The sequence below is a fragment of the Calidris pugnax genome, unplaced genomic scaffold, assembly GCF_001431845.1.
Source record: "Calidris pugnax isolate Ruff unplaced genomic scaffold, ASM143184v1 scaffold24, whole genome shotgun sequence".
Taxonomy (NCBI): domain Eukaryota; kingdom Metazoa; phylum Chordata; class Aves; order Charadriiformes; family Scolopacidae; genus Calidris; species Calidris pugnax.
In genome coordinates this window covers 29212637-29236318 of record NW_015090922.1, presented here as the reverse complement: position 1 = coordinate 29236318, position 23682 = coordinate 29212637, and the positions used below count along the sequence as shown (strand labels likewise).

At 39.7% G+C, this 23682-nt stretch overlaps 1 protein-coding gene across 1 annotated transcript in view; it reads left to right on the top strand.

Annotated features, from left to right (window-relative positions):
• KIF25 (kinesin family member 25) overlaps window positions 1-23682 on the top strand; it is a 41262-nt gene that overhangs the window by 5529 nt on the left and 12051 nt on the right. The window contains exons 3-7 of the mRNA XM_014950570.1: window positions 952-1040; window positions 2572-2614; window positions 8090-8157; window positions 18006-18080; window positions 22646-22795. Coding sequence (XP_014806056.1) covers window positions 952-1040; window positions 2572-2614; window positions 8090-8157; window positions 18006-18080; window positions 22646-22795 — 425 coding nt within the window. The remainder of the gene's footprint in view (window positions 1-951; window positions 1041-2571; window positions 2615-8089; window positions 8158-18005; window positions 18081-22645; window positions 22796-23682) is intronic.

Here is a 23682-nt window from a genome sequence, read left to right as displayed (position 1 = left end):
CCTCTTCTCTAAAATTGCAGTTTCTGAAATTGTTTTAGAATTCTTAAAATGATTAACTTGAAATTACAAAGTGGTCTTCTCTTATTTTTCCAGATGTATCTAGCTGTATCCTACTCAGCCATTACTGATGGTTCATTCAGGATTAATTTTTTTCCTTTTTGCACTTCACTCTTCCTGCCCACCTCCCAAAATGACTAGTTTTGGGTTGCCCGATTCCAGACCTGAATTTTAGGAACACAAGCCGCCTTCAAACACAATTCTTTTAACTTTTTCTACCTGGGACAATGAAGCTCTTTCTTTGTTACAAAGTACTTACCTTCCAAACTCTGCCCTTGTGTTGCAGTTGACTGAAAAGGCAGAAGGGAATTAAAGCCAGTGGTCGCTAGTCATGACAGGCAACCTGTTCTCATTAAGGCAAAATGGGAAGAACTGGCCACCAGGAAAAAGGAAGGAAAACACCAGATTAGTTAAAGTGAAGTCTAAAGCAGCCTGCAGAGAAAGATCAGTTACTGAGTTTTTAGTCCTGTACGAACACACAGCGGAGAGCAAAAGGTACAAACTGTTTTATATTCCACACCTTCCTCAGGGCTGGTGGAAGAGAAGTGGAGTGTGCAGCCTTGTCTGTTGAGTTAATGCAGGTGTCTGAAGAAGCTTGAATAAAGAGGAAGGAGACTGAAGAGGGGGAAATGGCTCAGATTGAAAGCCTTTATTTTTTTCATATAAACTGGAGAGGGCTATACCATTGCAGAGCTCTGAAGAGCTCATACTTCCTCAAGTACTTTATCCTAACTTCTCAAGAAAAATGATATTATTTTTCTCTCTACAGAATCTAAGGCTGTGATGTTGTAAATACCTATTCTCTTAAACTCTTTCATGTATGCTTCACAAATTCCAGTGTATTTGTCCTCTACAGTAATTTGTGTTAAATGCATCTTAATATTCTAACCCTAGGAATTGAGGGGAAATATCAGAGTCCACTGCAGGATCCGACCATTACTACCTTTTGACACTGCTGCTGGACATGCGATATCACAGGATAGGTAATTTATTTTTGCTGTGTTAGATCTTAGCTACTCATAATTAATATGCAAAGAAAACAATAGTTATATGTATGTGAAAACAACTGTGTTCCTGAATCTTCTAGTTTTATGTGTGTGGGAAGATGATGGTGGTATCATAAAAACTACTTGCTGTTTCCTTTTCTCTTCCCTGCTAAATTGGCTTTAGCCAATCTCATTCCTCTAAAAGTATGTCCACCCAAATAGAAAGCCATAGCTGTTCTGCCAAGGCAGGATTATCCCTGGCTTGGCAGAATTAACACAGCTGCAATCAGTTTAGAGTATATTCACTATCCTATACAAATTCTGTGATTTGGTAATGTACTAACTGTCAGAAGTCGTGGGTAGAGAAACACACTCATTATTACAGTTGTTTTGTAATGCTATAGAGCAGATTTGCTGTCAGCAAAAACACTGCTGTAATTCTCTTTCAGTGTAATTTGACTCTGCATCCCTAATTTATAATATACTTACTGTAACTGAAGTGTCAAAACATTCCAAGATCCAAAAGGAAAAGAGGGATTAGATGCAACTATGTGCTCTAACAAGCTGAATTCTCCATAGATGACTAACATGAAAGAAGGTAGGGATTGAAACATACACAAAGAAAGAAGGGGAAAACTAGGTGGGTGGCTAGAAACCAGTAACACTATCATGTGCCCTATCAGTAAATAACTGATTTGGGGCTTTATTTTACTTTTGCTGGCTGGCAATTCTAAAAGAATGTATTCAGTGTTTTAAAGTTTATTCATTTTTGGCAAATCTTTAAAAAAATATAGAATTGTTTTAATTAAAAAACCATCAAAAATAGCAGACAATAAATTTTGAGGAGCCTGAAGGGGAAATTTGCATTAATCTGTGCTTGATGTACCAGGGAAGGAACCCTCTTGCTGTTCTTGTTTAGTGCAATCAGGTGCTGAATTGCAGTGTAAAGCAGCATGGACTGGGCCAAACAAACAGCTGTTAAGATTAATTTTTCTTAATATATCAAAAAGTAATTTAAATAAAAGTTAGTTTAAGGACTGATTCTCAAAACACGTACACACATGAGTGAATTTATACACGTCAGCAATCCCAGTCAGCTTTTGGACTAGTAATGGGTGTGAGATCAGGGGCAAATACCTAAAAAGATGGTGTTTTTCACTTTAAAGTTCCAAAGTGAAAGCCTCTTGTTACAAGCTCATGTTACAATCTCAAAATAATAGAATGGTTTGCATGTGAATTCATCTTAACTGGGCTTGTTCTAAATGTCTTTATTTTTTTTAAGTAGATTATTTTGCTTGATTGCACTTTAATTTGTTTTTTATTCACAATTAACTGTGGTGTTAGTATGTTCTTGGGGTACAATAATAAAACCAATTCTGAAAGGTACTCTTCAGATAATGTGTAGTTCACAGACATTTTGAGCGTTGATTTCCTGAGCTAAATGGAACATTCATGGTTTGAAAGGTACCTTTTTTTCCCTGTTGGCATCTTTTTTTTTTCTTACAGGCATCTTTTTTTTTTCTTACAGGCAAAGAAACATTTCGGAAAAAGTGGCATATGCAGTTGATGATGTGAGTATTTGATGGTGAAATTCAAAAGCACATTCACAGATACTGGGAAGGAGAAACAAGAGGGATATGTGAACCATGGCTTTTAAAAAAATAAATAATTAGGTGCTTTCTTGTCAATCAGTGCCAAGCTTTGATCACCCATGGGTGCAATAGCAGGTGATTTGTGCTGTTTTCATCCTGACTCTTTGTAGTAGCAATAGCTGGGAGCTTCTGCTGGTGCAGTCATCCGTGAACCGGAGGTTGTGTGTTTGCAGTAGTCAAACCACTGCAGACTTCCTGCAGTCAGTCCCTTTGAGCCACTTGTATTTACTGTAACTATTTCTAAAGTTATGATGTCGGGCTTTTTTTTCATTTTATTATCGCAATACAACTAATGCATTAGGAGAGAAATATGATATCTCATGAACCACAACAGCCTACGTGGTACTGCCATCAAGCATGTTAAAGTGCCCTGGCTTACATCCATCAGAGTCAGGAGAAAGAGCATTGAGGCTCCAAATCCAGATGACATTCCAGCATTAATTGAGGCCATTACCAAAGTATAAAATTTAAAATGTGCAGTAGTGTGAGCTAAGATGAAAGTATTAACTTGGGTCTTAACTTTCTTAGCCTCTATAGGTCTTAGTTGGCTGCTCACTGTTACTTACATGGTGATTAGCAAAATTCTCTTCTATAGAGTAGCACTTAAAATATTGCTGAAGTCACCTACAATATGTTATGCATTTAAATCTCCCAAATTAGAGCTTCATTAGGCAGATGTCAGTTGCATAAAGTGGATACTTAGATAATATATATATGCAGTTAGGAAGCTAATCAAGCACATGAAGAATCAGCTAAGAAAGAGTAAATATGTCAGGAGATAAAAACAGGGACCTGTGATGGTAGACATAGTTTTCTGGATGCCATGACCTAATTATTGTACTATAAAATGCCGTGCCCATTTCTGACCTACTAATTTTTATTGCATGAAGATGAAATTAGATAATACTTGGGTTTTGGATTCTTTCATAGAGATATCTGATACATTACAGTATCTATATGTTTACAGGCAAAGCAGAGTCTGCTTGCTTATGCAAATACAACGTTTAGTTTGCATGAGGAAGTGACCTGGTAACTGTCAATATGCTAACCTGGCCTCATATTTTAAAGTCCTTATGAAATATGCCAGGAAAATAAATGTATGTGTGGACTTGATTGTAAAATGAAATTTGCAAGATACTAACTTCCTGGTTTTGAAAAGCACAACGTGTTTTATTGGTTTGCCTTGACATTTATTTGGTTAAAATGCTGTCTAGTTTTGATCAAACACCTTAAGTCTTTGTACAGTCTTGATAGAAATTTTTTTAAAAGAAAAAAAATTTCTTATTTAAAGTATCCAAGTTCGTGAAGGAGGATAAAAATACAACTGACTTTTTACAAAAAACAGTCAGTTGAGACTAATCTAACAAAAGTAAAGGAAAACAACGTTTATTGCTTGCTTATTTTGCTTTTAACAACTGAAAGTGTTACGCTTGTGGCCAGGAAAAATATGCAATTTTCAGATAAAATTTTGGGGCTTGCTTTGTTATTGAGCTTTTATTTGCAGTCAAAGCTTCTATTTCTGGAAACAAGTTAACCATTTTCCAGACAAGTACTTATGATTTAAAGGAAATTTTAAGTCAAGGTGAGGAAAGGCTGTCTGTATAGAGGTGCTGAGTTTATTAGTTTTGCTTTTTAGATTGTGACTGTCTTTCCAGATTTTTCCCTGATAATACTTTAGACGTGTAACATAACCAAGCAGTTTTCTGCCATGATCATTTTAGAGCTAATGTTCGTTAGAAAGCAGAGCTGCATTTGAGAACCACAGTCACAACGCAGTCCGGGTGCCAGTTGCCAATACATAATGGAAAATATGGTTGGATCTTCTGGAGAAGCTTCAGCTTGACACCGTTCCCGGATTGAGCTGGAGCTCCAGTGAAATGCTGATATGTCTCATCTATGCTACAACTTTGTCATGTTATAACTAGAATAGGGAAAATATCTGTCTTGTAGTGACAGACCGTAACAGAAATTGCCGTATGAACTGGCTTGGCTTCTCTTCTGCTGGGAGCAGAAGAGAGGAGTGTTAATACCTCCTTCAAACTGCCTGTAGATAGACAGAACTGACACTGGGACAGAATGACTGTGTATCTTTTTGTGAGACTAAGACTACATGAATTCCATGCAGTGTTGTCTTTGAGTGTTTTTTCTTTTCTTTAGGCATTTGTGTCATTCTTCGAAAGACACCTGATCTTTTCTATAATCTCGCCTATTTTATCCAGATAATCATTATTCTGATTCCAAGTCTAAAAGAGGCTTAGGATTTTACTGGGTGTAAGGAAGAGTATTTTGTTTTAGTTTTTGAGCAACTGTAAGATTTCTTTTTTCTCTCTTGTGTATGCCCAGCTCCTCAACGTAACCACTGTCTGAGCCTTTCTCCTGAAGCTTGTTGTGCAATAATGGTGGAGAGTGAGTACACTCTACATCTTGAGTTGATGTATTCCACTATGGATTAGGAACTATTCCACATGGATTAGGACACTGAGCAGCACTGATACTGTCACTGCCTCAGAAGAGGAGTAGATGAGGTACTAAAGGCTCAGACTGCTCTTGGTGGTGACAGGACAAGTTGAGGAATAGGCACAAACTGAAATACAGGAAATTCAGCGTACACATGAAAAGAAGCATGAGGGTAGTCAAACACTGGAACAGGTTGCCCAGAGAGGGTATCTCCATCTTTGGAGATACTCAGAACCCGACTGGACATGATTCTGGGCAACCTGCTGTAGCTGACACTGCTCTGAGCAGGTGCATGGCCTCAGTGATCTCCCTAAATCCCTTCCCACCTCAACCCTTCTGAGATTCTGGCCTAGGATCCCACCTGCTGCTTTTCTGTGATTTTGTCCATCTCTGGCAGGATGTGCCAGAGACATTTACTAGCTGTGTGCGCTGGTAGATCTAAGTGTTATGTTTGAATGAGTAGACAATTGTTGACACTTAAATGAGGTGGCTAATCACTCCAGACTCCCCTTGTGGTCGCTGAAGAAAAGTAGCCACCTCCAGAGGAAGAGTCATTCACCTAAGATCTGAATTGAACTTTAAATATGTTTGTCTCCACGACTTCCTACGCACCTGAGGCACCTGTTGTAGCGTAACACCTGAAGTGATGTTTGAATCCAGCTTCCTTTGACACAGAGAAAAGAAACTGGCTGCCTCTATGTCATTAATTCCTTTCAAATAATTTTGAGAAGGTTGTCACTTGTGAGTAGTTGAGAAAAAAGGGGATAGCAAAGAGGCTGCTCAGGGAAGGTGCTGTTCAGGAATTCTGCTGTTTCTTCAAGACAGGACTGGGAAAACATTAATACATCCAAGACCCTCCTTTTCTTGGAGATAATTTTGCAATAGGTCAGATGGATGTAGCTATAGCAGTTGGAGTCATTATAGATCCCCAGTTGCTTGTCACCATCCCCAGGGAGAGATTTCTTTCCCTGGTGCTTACCCAGTGTGGGGGATCCCTTTAGCTGTCCATCTCAGCCTCAGTGCTGTGTCAGCCCGTTGCACTGAAGTTGACAGTCAAACATGAGGAGCAGTCGCAGTGTCCCTGACATTGGCTTTGCTGTGGAGCAGTAGTCTTGGGAAAGGGGGCGTAGCCTTCAGCAGATGGTCAGTAACAAGCGATAAGAAATGATAATGACCACAACTGGATGCTGTGTTCATGTCTATATCCACTATTACATATAACTCACTAAAAATTATTTCTCTGTTGTACTGAATTTCACTTACTGAGCTACTCCCCCATCTTGGTGAGTCAGGTTTGGGTGTCAGGACAGATTGTGAATATTTGTGAAGTATCCTTTTCTCACTTCCATGATTCATATTGCCCTGAAAGAACTCAGACTGGGAGTATTCTGTGACTCTGGGGTGAAAAAAAGGTTCTTCAGTGTTCATGTGAGACAGCTGTATGGATTTCCTAAACGGTATTGACAGGGAAACCTGATGAGATTCTGTAGGCCACCAGCTGTGTTGGGTATGCTAGACCATACTGAGCTGAGAAAAGAAAGTCATTGCCAATGCTCATAGGAAACATCTGCCTATTAACAATTCTTTATGTTATGCAAATAGAGTTTTTTCTGTCCAATTTCTTATGTAAGGGAAAGCAGGTCTACAATTAAATTTGATATCTGAATCAGAAATGCCTTCTATAACTCTATATCCTTTTCCCTTTCTTTTGTGGTTTTTTTTCTCTCTCCCCAGAGTCTGTTGGTTACTGATCCTACTGATCCTATTAGAATTTCTGTGTCAGGCCATTTTGTAGGAAAGTGTTATACACATCTCTGTAGTGCTGCTGGGTTTGCCAGTACTGGGCTGGGTAAGATAGCTCATTCTATAGCATGAGTGTTGTCATCGTTAGGCTGATAATGATACATTGGCCTTCTCCAAAGAGGAAGAAATACTTATAAACTCAAAACAAGAAATTTTATTTTTATAAGCCATTTGCATGCTGGATGTACTGTTATTTGCTGAGCTCTTTACAACTTCCTTCTGTGGCGATACTCATTTGAAGGCCGTAAGTTCAGCACTCCAAGCTGCTTGTCTGAAGCACAGTAGGCATTTCAGCATTCCCATCAAATGCAGTGATGTCACCACAGGTTGGTAAGCTAGAAAACCTCCTTAAATTTGATAAAGTATTTTTTGTGCTTGTGAGCTTCCACCCAAATTGTTATAACCCCCCACTTTTATTTTTTTTCTTTACTTTTCTCCGCAATTAAGCAACATACACCATGAGGAGCAGAAGGGCACAGAAGTTGCTGTGTAAGGCATGCCAAGCTGCTGTGATTACACTCTGGTAATAGTTTAAAGAGCTGTTTGCATATCCATCAGATTTACAAAACTACTATATAATTCATCTGGAAAATGGTTTCCACTAAAAACTCGTGGAATTCTAGCAGTTGTGCTAGTGTACTTCTTTGTCACAGTTGTGGACTAGCATGTTATTCTATGAAATGTGCATCTTCTGATCAGTTCTAGGCACAAATATATAACCTGAAAAGGCACCATGAAAACTGGCCCTTTAACAAAAAAGGGCTTTTTTTGCCATTTCTTCTGCCTGTGGTGGCAGTTAGGGGAGTTGGGTTTACTTGTTTCTGGCTTTCTAGGCATGTGAGAAGTTCAGGTAAGGGCTTGGATCTTTCCTTTTTTGGACTTAAGTGCGTATAGTTTGTGTTGGTTGTTCTTTAATAATCTGAGTGTGTTTTGAGATTCTTTCTTGTGGTCTTGCTAGTTCACAGCAGTATACAGGCTCTAAAGTGTCCCATATTGGTGACTGCTGGAGAAAGCCCTCGGACCTCATGATCCTTAATTACTGCTGTCACCCGGAATGTTAAAAATGATAACTATTTCCTTTTTCGTGTGTGTGTGCCTCAGATATTAACTGTAAGTATTTTGTTTTTCTCTTAGGAAACTGTCCTTGTAAAGTGTAGCCGTCATGGTCATGCATCAATAAACAAGACTTTTCAGTTTGAGAGGTAAGTAGTTCTGTGTAGCGATCTGCATTGCTGGAAGATTTGTATAGTGAAGGCTAATTTTTTAATAGGCATTGGTTAGAATTTAATGTTCATATTTTTTTATGTATGTGCTATTCACATTCTTCCCAGGACAGAATAATGCACTTCAGGATATAGATGACACACTTAACCTTCTCTCTTAGTGAAGACTGCTGATATGCCTAAGTTTGAAACCTGTGTAGAGACTTAGTTGATCCTTTTCACAGTCTGAGTAGCTCTCGTGATCTTTGCAATATGTTGCAAGACAGCAAAATGTTATCCTCATTTTAAAGGTAAGGACTTGAAGTGGATTGCATGACTTCAGCATTAGGCATACAGCATGACTGCGCCAGAAACTGGACTGAGGGCTTGTAAGACTTGATGTTCAGCCATCCTACTTTTAACTTAGAGTGAAAATGACCTGAAGGCAGACAGCAGGGTAGAGTAGTGGGGTGTAAATCAGCACTCCCCGAGGAAAAGGCCGTAGTGTGACCACTTTGTCAGATGCTCAACAATCCACATCATAGATGAGAGAGATTTTGAATGTACCAGCTGTGGTAAGGGTTTTAATTGGTGTTTGTGCCTTATGAGACACCAGAGTCAGTCTGCAGGACAGAAAACTGCAGGGAGTCAGGCTGAAAGGTGCCTTATGTTCTTTGAGAATGGAGCTGATCTGAACCTTTGCAAACAGGAACGAAGAGTTAATTTAAAACAAATGAGATCTCTGTGAATGAAGAAATACACAATTTTGCCTCATGCCTTTTTTGTAATGCAAACTTTGCATCTGTACATTGCAATGACTCATACAGTATGCTCTTTACCCTGAACTGTGCTTCAAAATCCTCTGGAAACAACACATGAGGACAATTTCATGCTTCCTTGCTTGAAGGCAAAACTTGATTTAAAGTCACATGTATCCAACGTGAATTACGTGTCCTGGTTTAAACTTAATGTCTGAGCCTGTTCAGCCCAAACTGCTGTAGGTTTGCTAAACATTGCCAGTCGTTCCCCCCTTTCCTTGAGGCATCCTTTTCGGATGCTGGCTTTTTCTACTCGTGAAGACTGCAGACTGCTGTTGTGTAGGCCATCAAACAACTGAAAATTCCTGAGATAATGCAAATCTTGGGGATGCTTTACTGACCCTGCAGGTTATAGGATTCTCTTGATACAAGATTTATGCGACCTCTCAAGGTACGTGGCCCCCTGGTAAGTCTGCTAAGCTACTCGAAGTAACTCCTTTCAGCCTCCAGCTATACCTAACGCAGCCATAGCAGTTGGAGTACACGCAGAATAATGCTCGAATTCAACTCTCTAGAGCAAAACACTTAATGGTATTGAAGGAGGACTTCAGAGGTCCTGTGACTCTGGACATGTGGTGTAGATCCTGATGATCAGGAAAAGGGTTAAAAAAATGTAAATCCCCCAAAGAATGCAGTTCTTGGGGAATGTTTTTTCAGTGTCCCAGCACAGCTCTTTTTTATAAACAGAAGAGCATATGGTTCTTATGAACTCAAAAATGTTTATTTTTTTTAGCAAAGTTTTATGGAACTAATAAATGTCAAAATATTTGATTTCAGCTCAGGAAGAAAATTCCAGCTTTCAGCATGTTATGCTTTTATAATTTTATTGGCGAATCAGTTAGCAAAATAAAAAAGAAGCTCAGAATTTTCAAGGTGAAATTAACATTAATCGCTACACAGGGACAAATCTGTCATCGTTGTGGTAAAAATACAGGGGCTTACAGAAGGAGATTCTCTGGATTTGCTGCATCTTCCATGGTCTCTAATTAAGTGGGTGTCCATGCTTCAGCCAGTGCTGTGATTACAGCGTAGCATAAACTAGTGCAAGCCCACTTTAAGCGACTTCATTTGGGTACTGGTAGCACTTCACAGAACCGTAGAATACCAGCTTGGAAGGGGTCTCAAGGATCGTCTGGGCCAACATTTGAGCCACAGCAGCTAAGTAGTGGCAGTAAAACCCTTTTAGGAAGTTAAGTAAATATTTGGAGTAATTACTGTCACGTGGAGCCTGGTGCCTTTCCTCTGAATGGCCACCAGAACCTGAACCGGCCACAGCCACGGCTGTGTTACTTGGTGCAAACAGACTGCTAAGACTGGTTGATTCTAGCCCTGGTTGTGGTTGGTAGCACTGTTTGCTCTATTAGATAGCAAAACCCATCATCAGCAAGTGAAGACAGTATGAATGTTCTCATCTCTAAAATAACTTTTCAAGGTGGTTAGTTGTTTGGGTTTTTTTTTTTTTATGTAGCAGCTCTGAGATGTTTTGATGTATTAAGATAAAAATACCATTTCAACACATATTGAGCTAGAGGCCTGGCTGGTTAAGATGGAGGACTTGGTGCTAATGAATATTTCATCGATTGCAGATGATAAATGAAGCAGAGAGAAGTGTTTGGAAGTGCTTTTGCTCTGTTATATTGACCTTGCAGATTTGATGTGCAAAGTTAACTGAAGCATATGTGCGTATGCATGCAAAGCAAGGATGGAGTATTGCTATTCAGTGTCCTCCCAGTACAAACTGTGCCACATCTCTGCATATTTGTTGGTTTCTTAGTGTAGTATGACAGCACATCAGTGGAATGGCAAGACAAGCAGTATTTGTCCATCAAGCCAGACAAGTGCTCCTTTCCTGATTAAAGAGGGTACATTTTCATACAACTTACAATTAGACTGTGGAACACATTGCCACAGGATGTTACTCCAGGCCAAGAATTCAGCAAGATGCAAAAAGAAACTGAATACTAATTCTAATAATATTTTTTTTGAAACAGAGATTCAGCTCATATTTCAGTTTTGAGGCCAGTTTATGGCTTTTAAAGATTAGGATGAGACACAGAGATTAATTATTGTGTTTCTAGCCACCATAGTGTTTCTTGCTCCTTCCTCTGGCTATTGTCAGAAACATAACACTGAACTAAATGGGTTGGCTCTAATTCTGTATCTGTTTATCAGTGATCCCTCTGTACAGTCTTATTTATGGAGAACATGAATACAAAAATGTACATTTGTGCAGGCTACAAACTGTAGTTGCCAGGTCCTCCTCAAATATACAAAAAGGCTTGAGTAAATGCTAACGAGCACACTGTATTTTAATTCAGTTAAATTTGTAGTATCATATGCAAGCTGTGGAATACTGCTAAGTAAAGTGTGTTGGTATGGTATATACACAGGAAAGTAACTATGCTTTGTAATGTTTGCTGCTATCAAAATTCCTGTTTCTAATTAGTCATTTTACTATAAGCTATAAAGAATACACACTGGAAAACAGAGCTAAACAAACAAAAACAATATCACAACAGAAAGATATCAGAAAAGGAAGCTTTTTCCAAGGATAAACATTCACACCTCAAATAGTTAAGTGTGGCTAATGACATTTATGTTTTAGATTCTGTTCATCTTGTATAAACAGTATGTGCTGCAGGCTGTAATCTTGAGGAGGGTCCGTTTTTGGTGTGCTAGAGAAGAAATGAATGAGTTATTATGTCCATGTTCTATGATCAGAACTTCCTCCCTTTGATTCCCTATTTTCAGGTCTTGATTTTATGTTGTACAAACTTGATTGAAAGGGTTGGAAGAAAAATTTCTTTGAAGAGCCCTGTGTTTTAGGTTGGGTTTTTTGGGAACTTGAAAAAAAGTATGCATTTGTTTTAGACATCATTGTGTTGGCCCAAGGATTGTACTGTTACTGCTCTTTTCTAAGAGGTGGAATAACTCATTCCATTTAATTGTCTTTCATTCTGTTTAAAATTTAGTCTGAAATCCACATCACAATGTGACAGAAAGTCTTCCCTCAAGTGAGAAGTGTTTATTTCAGAGTAGATAGTTTAGCAGGGGTGGGGTGGAAATACCTTAGTCTGATGCTGCCCACAAAGACAGAGCATCCTTAAACATGACCCTTGGGGGCTTTCTGATTTCTGCTCTGCCACTGACTCTTCTGAGACAAGTCCCGAGGCAAGTTTGTAACCTCCATACCTCTTTTTTCCCCAGACCTTATCCACATCTAAAGGTAAGTCTAACCTGACCACTCCCTTCCTTAGTGTGATGCAAAGGAGACACAGGCAGCAGGGATATTTCACAGTCTGGTAGGTGGGAGAGAGTAACAGGGATCCAGGGCAGCCTTAACAAAGACTCCCATCTGCCAGAGAGGCAAGAGAAGGATTAGGATGAGACAGACAACAGCTGCTCCCAAAAAGTGTGCAAGAACCTTGATGTTCTAATTTTCAGTCCCCTGACATGGAAATGTTGGAAGGTCACAAGTTTAAAGTCACTGGCCTATCTTTTCCCTAGTTTTTATTCTTGTATTGCGACAACATAGTTATATTTTTTTCTTCAGTTAATCATTGCACTTTGCTCCTCAGGGTTTACAGTGCTTCGGAGTCTCAAGACACTGTATTTGCAGACGTGGCCCCTTTGCTAACATCTCTCCTGGATGGGTAAGTTAAAAGGTGGCAGTAAGAAATCTAAAGAGCAATAACTGACTGAAATCCTTTAGTTAAAAACAAATAACTTAACCGTGGCAGTCCTGTCAAGTTTTGTGGCTTTGCAGTTGCACTTTCCTGTTTTCTTTATACTCAACACCAATTGAATGTTGTTTCCCCATAGGAACAGTGAAAACGCTGTTTTCTGTGAAAACAGAAAAATTTGGGAGAAAAAAAAAGGTTTTTTCTCTGGTCTTTTTCTGGCAAACTTAAGCATTGCTTCTAGTGGAGGATACTATCTTTTTTGTGTTTTGGTAGGTTATGTTTTATAGCTGGTTTTCAGTTGTAGACACAGTATGATACATCTTTTCCAACAGTGTATTTGTAATGAAAAGCCTGCCGGGGCCACTCTCTCATTATCTGTTCTGGTTTTGTGTACAGCACAGACCATAGGAGGTGACATAATCAATTACTGGTTGAACCAGAACTGAGCATCCTCAGTCACAGTTCTAACGCTCCTTCAGGCACTGGGGTTAAAACAGAGCTCTGGTTTGAATACAAAACTGATCAGTAACAACCACTAACAAATATGTGTAATTACTTCTAGCCACTGAAGTTCATGAAGTGTGATTCTTCATTTATTCTAGAGCCAACTTAAACAACTCTTGTGAAGAAGCCTCAAAGTGCATATTGTTATAATCCTTGAGGCTTGAACTGAGATTCATACAAAACTTCCTTTCTGCTCCTTTCTCACCCCTCTCCAATTCCAGTCAATTATAGATGGTGGTTGTAGAGCTGTCATAGATCATTCCCTCCCTGTAGATGGAAAGCCAGTCCATTTCTGTGAACAGTGAGATAGTTGAACAGTGTCAATCTTTGTTCCTGGCAGTCTGCACACTGACATTTCCAAGTCTCCTTTTCTTTAAAGCAGATATTGTGGATACTGGGAAATGCCAGCCATCCCTTTTCACGTGCCACAGAGGGGCACATGAGGGCTGTCTGGGCTAAAGGGAGTCCTATATGGCCCATATGGCATTCATAGAATCAGAACAGTTTGCATTGGAGGGGACCTTTAAAGGTTGTCTAGTCCAACCCTGCTGCAATGAGCAGGAACATCTTCAACTAGGTGACATAGTTCAGCGTCCCGTCCAGCCTGCCCTTGAATATTTCCAGGGAGGGTATATCTACCACCTCTCTGGGCAACCTGCTCCAATCGTGCCTTGGCCATTCTGAAGGCAGTTATTCTTGTTTACCAAGGATAAGTAACCACAGTTTCCATAGCTAAGCAACCTAGGGACCACTAGATTGGAGCAGTTTGAAGAAGTCCTTATAACCACTGTTTTCTCTCTCTGCTTTTCCTGTTGCAATGAACATAAGTTTGCTTTGGCTCAATACTTTGCCTCTCTATCATCAGACGTATCTGATCTGTACCTTGATCTGCCATACTTCCCACTTTCTAATTTCCACACTGAGAGAATCGTGTCCTAAAAGCTGGGATTTTTCTATTCAGTTAGGAAATGTTCTGTTATTGAAAACAAAAGAGTTGTCTTGTTCTTCCAGAAGTGCCATTTAAACAGAAGCAGATTTTTGGGGAAGGCGAGGCTGTGCACACAAGCCATGTTTCTCAGCGGCCTTCCCATTGTAAATGGGAAACAGACGTACTTGGGCTGAACCTTCAACCTTTTTGCTGCTCCTGATTGTTTTAGTCTGGGCTCCAAAATGGTCTGTGACAACTTTTAGCTTAAGCAGAAAATACACAATTTTGCCTCATGCCTTTTTTGTAATGCAAACTTTGCATCTGTACATTGCAATGACTCATACAGTATGCTCTTTACCCTGAACTGTGCTTCAAAATCCTCTGGAAACAACACATGAGGACAATTTCATGCTTCCTTGCTTGAAGGCAAAACTTGATTTAAAGTCACATGTATCCAACGTGAATTACGTGTCCTGGTTTAAACTTAATGTCTGAGCCTGTTCAGCCCAAACTGCTGTAGGTTTGCTAAACATTGCCAGTCGTTCCCCCCTTTCCTTGAGGCATCCTTTTCGGATGCTGGCTTTTTCTACTCGTGAAGACTGCAGACTGCTGTTGTGTAGGCCATCAAACAACTGAAAATTCCTGAGATAATGCAAATCTTGGGGATGCTTTACTGACCCTGCAGGTTATAGGATTCTCTTGATACAAGATTTATGCGACCTCTCAAGGTACGTGGCCCCCTGGTAAGTCTGCTAAGCTACTCGAAGTAACTCCTTTCAGCCTCCAGCTATACCTAACGCAGCCATAGCAGTTGGAGTACACGCAGAATAATGCTCGAATTCAACTCTCTAGAGCAAAACACTTAATGGTATTGAAGGAGGACTTCAGAGGTCCTGTGACTCTGGACATGTGGTGTAGATCCTGATGATCAGGAAAAGGGTTAAAAAAATGTAAATCCCCCAAAGAATGCAGTTCTTGGGGAATGTTTTTTCAGTGTCCCAGCACAGCTCTTTTTTATAAACAGAAGAGCATATGGTTCTTATGAACTCAAAAATGTTTATTTTTTTTAGCAAAGTTTTATGGAACTAATAAATGTCAAAATATTTGATTTCAGCTCAGGAAGAAAATTCCAGCTTTCAGCATGTTATGCTTTTATAATTTTATTGGCGAATCAGTTAGCAAAATAAAAAAGAAGCTCAGAATTTTCAAGGTGAAATTAACATTAATCGCTACACAGGGACAAATCTGTCATCGTTGTGGTAAAAATACAGGGGCTTACAGAAGGAGATTCTCTGGATTTGCTGCATCTTCCATGGTCTCTAATTAAGTGGGTGTCCATGCTTCAGCCAGTGCTGTGATTACAGCGTAGCATAAACTAGTGCAAGCCCACTTTAAGCGACTTCATTTGGGTACTGGTAGCACTTCACAGAACCGTAGAATACCAGCTTGGAAGGGGTCTCAAGGATCGTCTGGGCCAACATTTGAGCCACAGCAGCTAAGTAGTGGCAGTAAAACCCTTTTAGGAAGTTAAGTAAATATTTGGAGTAATTACTGTCACGTGGAGCCTGGTGCCTTTCCTCTGAATGGCCACCAGAACCTGAACCGGCCACAGCCACGGCTGTGTTACTTGGTGCAAACAGACTGCTAAGACTGGTTGATTCTAGCCCTGGTTGTGGTTGGTAGCACTGTTTGCTCTATTAGATAGCAAAACCCATCATCAGCAAGTGAAGACAGTATGAATGTTCTCATCTCTAAAATAACTTTTCAAGGTGGTTAGTTGTTTGGGTTTTTTTTTTTTTATGTAGCAGCTCTGAGATGTTTTGATGTATTAAGATAAAAATACCATTTCAACACATATTGAGCTAGAGGCCTGGCTGGTTAAGATGGAGGACTTGGTGCTAATGAATATTTCATCGATTGCAGATGATAAATGAAGCAGAGAGAAGTGTTTGGAAGTGCTTTTGCTCTGTTATATTGACCTTGCAGATTTGATGTGCAAAGTTAACTGAAGCATATGTGCGTATGCATGCAAAGCAAGGATGGAGTATTGCTATTCAGTGTCCTCCCAGTACAAACTGTGCCACATCTCTGCATATTTGTTGGTTTCTTAGTGTAGTATGACAGCACATCAGTGGAATGGCAAGACAAGCAGTATTTGTCCATCAAGCCAGACAAGTGCTCCTTTCCTGATTAAAGAGGGTACATTTTCATACAACTTACAATTAGACTGTGGAACACATTGCCACAGGATGTTACTCCAGGCCAAGAATTCAGCAAGATGCAAAAAGAAACTGAATACTAATTCTAATAATATTTTTTTTGAAACAGAGATTCAGCTCATATTTCAGTTTTGAGGCCAGTTTATGGCTTTTAAAGATTAGGATGAGACACAGAGATTAATTATTGTGTTTCTAGCCACCATAGTGTTTCTTGCTCCTTCCTCTGGCTATTGTCAGAAACATAACACTGAACTAAATGGGTTGGCTCTAATTCTGTATCTGTTTATCAGTGATCCCTCTGTACAGTCTTATTTATGGAGAACATGAATACAAAAATGTACATTTGTGCAGGCTACAAACTGTAGTTGCCAGGTCCTCCTCAAATATACAAAAAGGCTTGAGTAAATGCTAACGAGCACACTGTATTTTAATTCAGTTAAATTTGTAGTATCATATGCAAGCTGTGGAATACTGCTAAGTAAAGTGTGTTGGTATGGTATATACACAGGAAAGTAACTATGCTTTGTAATGTTTGCTGCTATCAAAATTCCTGTTTCTAATTAGTCATTTTACTATAAGCTATAAAGAATACACACTGGAAAACAGAGCTAAACAAACAAAAACAATATCACAACAGAAAGATATCAGAAAAGGAAGCTTTTTCCAAGGCTAAACATTCACACCTCAAATAGTTAAGTGTGGCTAATGACATTTATGTTTTAGATTCTGTTCATCTTGTATAAACAGTATGTGCTGCAGGCTGTAATCTTGAGGAGGGTCCGTTTTTGGTGTGCTAGAGAAGAAATGAATGAGTTATTATGTCCATGTTCTATGATCAGAACTTCCTCCCTTTGATTCCCTATTTTCAGGTCTTGATTTTATGTTGTACAAACTTGATTGAAAGGGTTGGAAGAAAAATTTCTTTGAAGAGCCCTGTGTTTTAGGTTGGGTTTTTTGGGAACTTGAAAAAAAGTATGCATTTGTTTTAGACATCATTGTGTTGGCCCAAGGATTGTACTGTTACTGCTCTTTTCTAAGAGGTGGAATAACTCATTCCATTTAATTGTCTTTCATTCTGTTTAAAATTTAGTCTGAAATCCACATCACAATGTGACAGAAAGTCTTCCCTCAAGTGAGAAGTGTTTATTTCAGAGTAGATAGTTTAGCAGGGGTGGGGTGGAAATACCTTAGTCTGATGCTGCCCACAAAGACAGAGCATCCTTAAACATGACCCTTGGGGGCTTTCTGATTTCTGCTCTGCCACTGACTCTTCTGAGACAAGTCCCGAGGCAAGTTTGTAACCTCCATACCTCTTTTTTCCCCAGACCTTATCCACATCTAAAGGTAAGTCTAACCTGACCACTCCCTTCCTTAGTGTGATGCAAAGGAGACACAGGCAGCAGGGATATTTCACAGTCTGGTAGGTGGGAGAGAGTAACAGGGATCCAGGGCAGCCTTAACAAAGACTCCCATCTGCCAGAGAGGCAAGAGAAGGATTAGGATGAGACAGACAACAGCTGCTCCCAAAAAGTGTGCAAGAACCTTGATGTTCTAATTTTCAGTCCCCTGACATGGAAATGTTGGAAGGTCACAAGTTTAAAGTCACTGGCCTATCTTTTCCCTAGTTTTTATTCTTGTATTGCGACAACATAGTTATATTTTTTTCTTCAGTTAATCATTGCACTTTGCTCCTCAGGGTTTACAGTGCTTCGGAGTCTCAAGACACTGTATTTGCAGACGTGGCCCCTTTGCTAACATCTCTCCTGGATGGGTAAGTTAAAAGGTGGCAGTAAGAAATCTAAAGAGCAATAACTGACTGAAATCCTTTAGTTAAAAACAAATAACTTAACCGTGGCAGTCCTGTCAAGTTTTGTGGCTTTGCAGTTGCACTTTCCTGTTTTCTTTATACTCAACACCAATTGAATGTTGTTTCCCCATAGGAACAGTGAAAACGCTGTTTTCTGTGAAAACAGAAAAATTTGGGAGAAAAAAAAAGGTTTTTTCTCTGGTCTTTTTCTGGCAAACTTAAGCATTGCTTCTAGTGGAGGATACTATCTTTTTTGTGTTTTGGTAGGTTATGTTTTATAGCTGGCTTTCAGTTGTAGACACAGTATGATACATCTTTTCCAACAGTGTATTTGTAATGAAAAGCCTGCCGGGGCCACTCTCTCATTATCTGTTCTGGTTTTGTGTACAGCACAGACCATAGGAGGTGACATAATCAATTACTGGTTGAACCAGAACTGAGCATCCTCAGTCACAGTTCTAACGCTCCTTCAGGCACTGGGGTTAAAACAGAGCTCTGGTTTGAATACAAAACTGATCAGTAACAACCACTAACAAATATGTGTAATTACTTCTAGCCACTGAAGTTCATGAAGTGTGATTCTTCATTTATTCTAGAGCCAACTTAAACAACTCTTGTGAAGAAGCCTCAAAGTGCATATTGTTATAATCCTTGAGGCTTGAACTGAGATTCATACAAAACTTCCTTTCTGCTCCTTTCTCACCCCTCTCCAATTCCAGTCAATTATAGATGGTGGTTGTAGAGCTGTCATAGATCATTCCCTCCCTGTAGATGGAAAGCCAGTCCATTTCTGTGAACAGTGAGATAGTTGAACAGTGTCAATCTTTGTTCCTGGCAGTCTGCACACTGACATTTCCAAGTCTCCTTTTCTTTAAAGCAGATATTGTGGATACTGGGAAATGCCAGCCATCCCTTTTCACGTGCCACAGAGGGGCACATGAGGGCTGTCTGGGCTAAAGGGAGTCCTATATGGCCCATATGGCATTCATAGAATCAGAACAGTTTGCATTGGAGGGGACCTTTAAAGGTTGTCTAGTCCAACCCTGCTGCAATGAGCAGGAACATCTTCAACTAGGTGACATTGTTCAGAGTCCCGTCCAGCCTGACCTTGAATATTTCCAGGGAGGGTATATCTACCACCTCTCTGGGCAACCTGCTCCAATCGTGCCTTGGCCATTCTGAAGGCAGTTATTCTTGTTTACCAAGGATAAGTAACCACAGTTTCCATAGCTAAGCAACCTAGGGACCACTAGATTGGAGCAGTTTGAAGAAGTCCTTATAACCACTGTTTTCTCTCTCTGCTTTTCCTGTTGCAATGAACATAAGTTTGCTTTGGCTCAATACTTTGCCTCTCTATCATCAGACGTATCTGATCTGTACCTTGATCTGCCATACTTCCCACTTTCTAATTTCCACACTGAGAGAATCGTGTCCTAAAAGCTGGGATTTTTCTATTCAGTTAGGAAATGTTCTGTTATTGAAAACAAAAGAGTTGTCTTGTTCTTCCAGAAGTGCCATTTAAACAGAAGCAGATTTTTGGGGAAGGCGAGGCTGTGCACACAAGCCATGTTTCTCAGCGGCCTTCCCATTGTAAATGGGAAACAGACGTACTTGGGCTGAACCTTCAACCTTTTTGCTGCTCCTGATTGTTTTAGTCTGGGCTCCAAAATGGTCTGTGACAACTTTTAGCTTAAGCAGAAAAGAGCGTTTCACTCCTTTTTTTTTTTTTCTTTATTTTTCTTTCTTAATGAATTGTTTAATTTTTCAATAAAAATACACAGGAAGAAAAGATTGTCCCATATGCAGAACAGACAAAGTATAGCAGGCTTCAACGTTTACAGTTAGCCATACAGGGCCAGCAAGGGAGTAAGATAACATTTATTTTCAACATTAAAGAATCAAACTTGTTTTTATTTTAAAGCATACATTTCTTCTCCTTTGATTTCCTCTAACAGTGTTCTCTCCTAGTGATAACTTTGCTATACTGAATACCCAAACTCTTTTCAGGAGAGAAATACTATGAAACTATTGGTATCCTAGCTTGGCAGTAAGAACTTTTTGAAATAAGAATGTAAGTAATGGATGGAGAAGGAGAAATACCAGGGCACACAGGTAAATCGCAGCCTGAAATTTTTAGATTGCTCTATTGGAAACCCGTATGTTGGAACCAGAACACCAACAAAGTAAACTAGGTAAATATGAACTAGTCTGCTGCTTCTTGTCTTGTTGAATCACCCAACAATTAATTCTCTTCTCTACATACTCAGATATAATACTGCTTTGGATATTTTGAGCTCAGTTGGGCTTAATGAAATACTATTTTGGCTTTGGCAGAGAAGTTGTCACTGATTGACACCTGATTTGCATCTCTATCTTCAGTGCTACAAGCACCTGTCTACTTAGTTTCTAATCATATGATCTGTATCTTGTCAGAACTATTTTGTCCGTGATGCTTACTTTTTATCAAGTAGCAACTCAGGAAAATTGGAATAGCTGGCCAGTATGAAAGTTTGAGAGACTTGTAAAGCCTTCCATTCTGTTTTTCTAAGGAAAGCTGCTACTTGCAAACCTCTGGCTCCGTTTTTGGTTCCCAAGATCTCTCTGATTTTGATGCGGGGCTACAAGTCTCAATAAGCCATAGGCTGGCGAGGCAGTGTGCATTAGGGGTGGAATTGTAAAAATTGCTCATTGTTAGCCTAGCTGAGAACTACCAAAATTAGGGGGAGCTTTTCCTACTGACATAAATGCAAATAGAGTTATGTCAGCAGTGAATACTTAGAGAAATCCCATTTCAGATCTACAGCCCTGATTTCTAGCACGTTTCATTTTCCTGTAGTGCTCTTTATTTTCAGTAACAGTTATCTCCTTTACCTCATCAAATCTATGACTAGACTTCTATTTTATACTCAGCATCCTGAAATGTGGGGGGAACTTACTGTAGGTTCACTGACTGCAACTCTGACTTGCATCCCCAGAAGGGGTACCCAGGTATTTGCTGTGTTGCTTATCAGCCCACATTCTTTTTAACAAGAGAAAACTTTCTAAATAGTCTTCCAAAAAGAATTGCTTCTAGGCATGTTTAATATGCAAAAAAGTGCTGCAAATAGATTTCTCTGCAATGGCCATATAAGCATTTCATGACTTGAAACCATAAATGTAAAACAATTAGATGAGGGGTGTTCATTTAAATTTGCTGGCATGTGCTTGAAACAACATTTTTGATACGAGGAAAAGCATCAGATAACCAAAAGCAGCTGTTCAGGTCTGCCCATGGAGGAGGTCTAGCTTAGGCAGTGAAATTTTACTCCCTGGCAGACCCAGGAGCAAGCCCATTCTTGCAACTCACTGGTAGAGCAAAAACTTCAGTGTACTCGCCATGTATGGAGATTCTCCTAACGCTGTGTCTCTGAACAGACACGGTACTGCAGGGAAGGAGCAGTCCCGTCAGCAGAACTGCGTGTCCTCCAGGAGTTACTGCTGGCACAGGTCTGTGGCCAACACCAAAGTGCTGGCAGGTGCTGCAGAGCAGAGGTGGCCACAGGAGTACACTGCACAGTACAGTATTGGTCCTCAATACAGAGTTGTACCGTGGCTGGGTGCTTTTGTGTCCACCCACTTGTTTTGCTTAAGATGTTGACTTTGATGTGGCTGTGTTAGAAACAGTTTCTGGATAGGATTCATGCATCTGAATTCAGATCCCTGCGGCACAGACATCCACAACAGAGCTCACAGCTGTGGACTTTTTTTTTTTGTTTGTTATTTTCCATGGCAGAGAAAGAGGCAGAGGTCTGTTCATGAGATGCATTTTACACATCTACTTCAGGAGATGGTGAATTGTGTCTCATAGGTGCCTGTACATCTGCAGCAGCATTGTCTGTTTGCAGCTTCTACAAGTCCATACCAGAGCAGTTCCTACCACCTTTACTCCAGAGCAGTCATTGTGTGCATGCCTACACTGAACTAATGCATTTGCTTTAAAGTTTGTGCCTTTTATCATTTGGGCTGTCTTGCTGTTTTCCAGTGACCGAGGGCTGTGACTGATGAGTCTGCCTGAAAAAGACTAGGAGAGCTGAAGAGTTTACTGTTCCCAGCTGTTAAGATATTAGTGCTGTGGTTTGCAGCATAGCACTGTAAGACAAATCAAACCCAGCCATGGTTTACTTCAAAATGCTGTACTGTAAACTGCAATGTTCAGGAGCTGATTAACTAGCAGCTCGGCAGTGCATGAACTGGAAGTCGGGCAGACAGGAGGTCTAACCTCATCAGTCATTCCAAGCTAAGCATCCCTTAAACATTGCTGAAAAACATCCCTTCTGTTCTCCTTAAAAAACAAAATCTATTTAGGCAATGATGTTATGAGCAATACCTTAATTTCTGACAGCTTTTGAGATCTCCAGAATGGAATCTGCAGGGGCAGTGTATTTATTTTTCATTTCAGTTTGTGTTCCCAAATTGTTTGGGGTTTGTCTTGCCACCTAACAAACACATTTGGCAATGGTAAAATAAACAAAGGCCCCTTTAATTTTCAGGTACAATGTGTGTATCATGGCTTACGGACAAACTGGAAGTGGGAAGACGTACACGATGTTGGGACCACAGTTAGAGGAGAACTTTGCATTCTCCTTAGAAAATGAATCAGAACTTGGAATTATTCCTCGAGCTACCCAAGAAGTGTTCAGGTAACAGCTAAGAAAAGGCTCGTGTCAGTGGCAGTCACCTTAAACTTTATAGAAAGGATGAAATAATGTTTGTAATGTATTTCTCATTACAGATTTCAGCTTCACAATGATTAATATTTGTAGCTTCTCTAACTGCCATTCGATATTTGAGTTTTGATACAGATTTCTAGCCTCTCTCCTGCTTAATCTGATTTTCTAAGAAAATAAGATTATACAGTTTTGTTGTCTGTTGTCTGTCTTTCAGACTTCTAATTAACTTTTATGTTTCAGCCATTGTTGTGGGAGTCTAAAAGATAATTAAGTTCTTACAAGTTTTGTGAAAATTGTCAATTGGAATAGATGAAAAGGATCCAGATTAGAACCCAGTCCCCAAGAACAATGATAGTAGAATTTTTAACCATGATCTGTTCTTGCTTTGAGAATTCCTAGATTTTTTTTAGTTGAACATAATGTATGATTTGAACTGATGCACTGCTATGTTAGAAGAGCCATTAGAAGTTTTTCTGGATAAGGCTATTTCTTTTGGAGAATGGTATAAGATAAATCAAAGATCCAATTTTGTACCAATATAACTGTCTAACTGAAAATATTCTCCTGAATAGACAAGCCCGTAATTTATAATTTTTCTGTGGCTGTGGACAGATAACCTCTTACAGATCTAACCGGGCAGTTTGCCATCGCTGCCTGTTTGTTGCTTGCACTCTGCCAGAGTTCATCATACCTTAAGCTCTGAATGCAATAACGTCCAGCAGAGAAATGGTTTGAAAACATCTTGAGGAGGGAGGGAGACTAGTGGAAAAAACCAAGTTAAACTGGCACAGCTGTTTGGAAAATGAATTTTATTTACTGCTTCATGTATAATTTAACTGTATATTCTGATTCTTCAG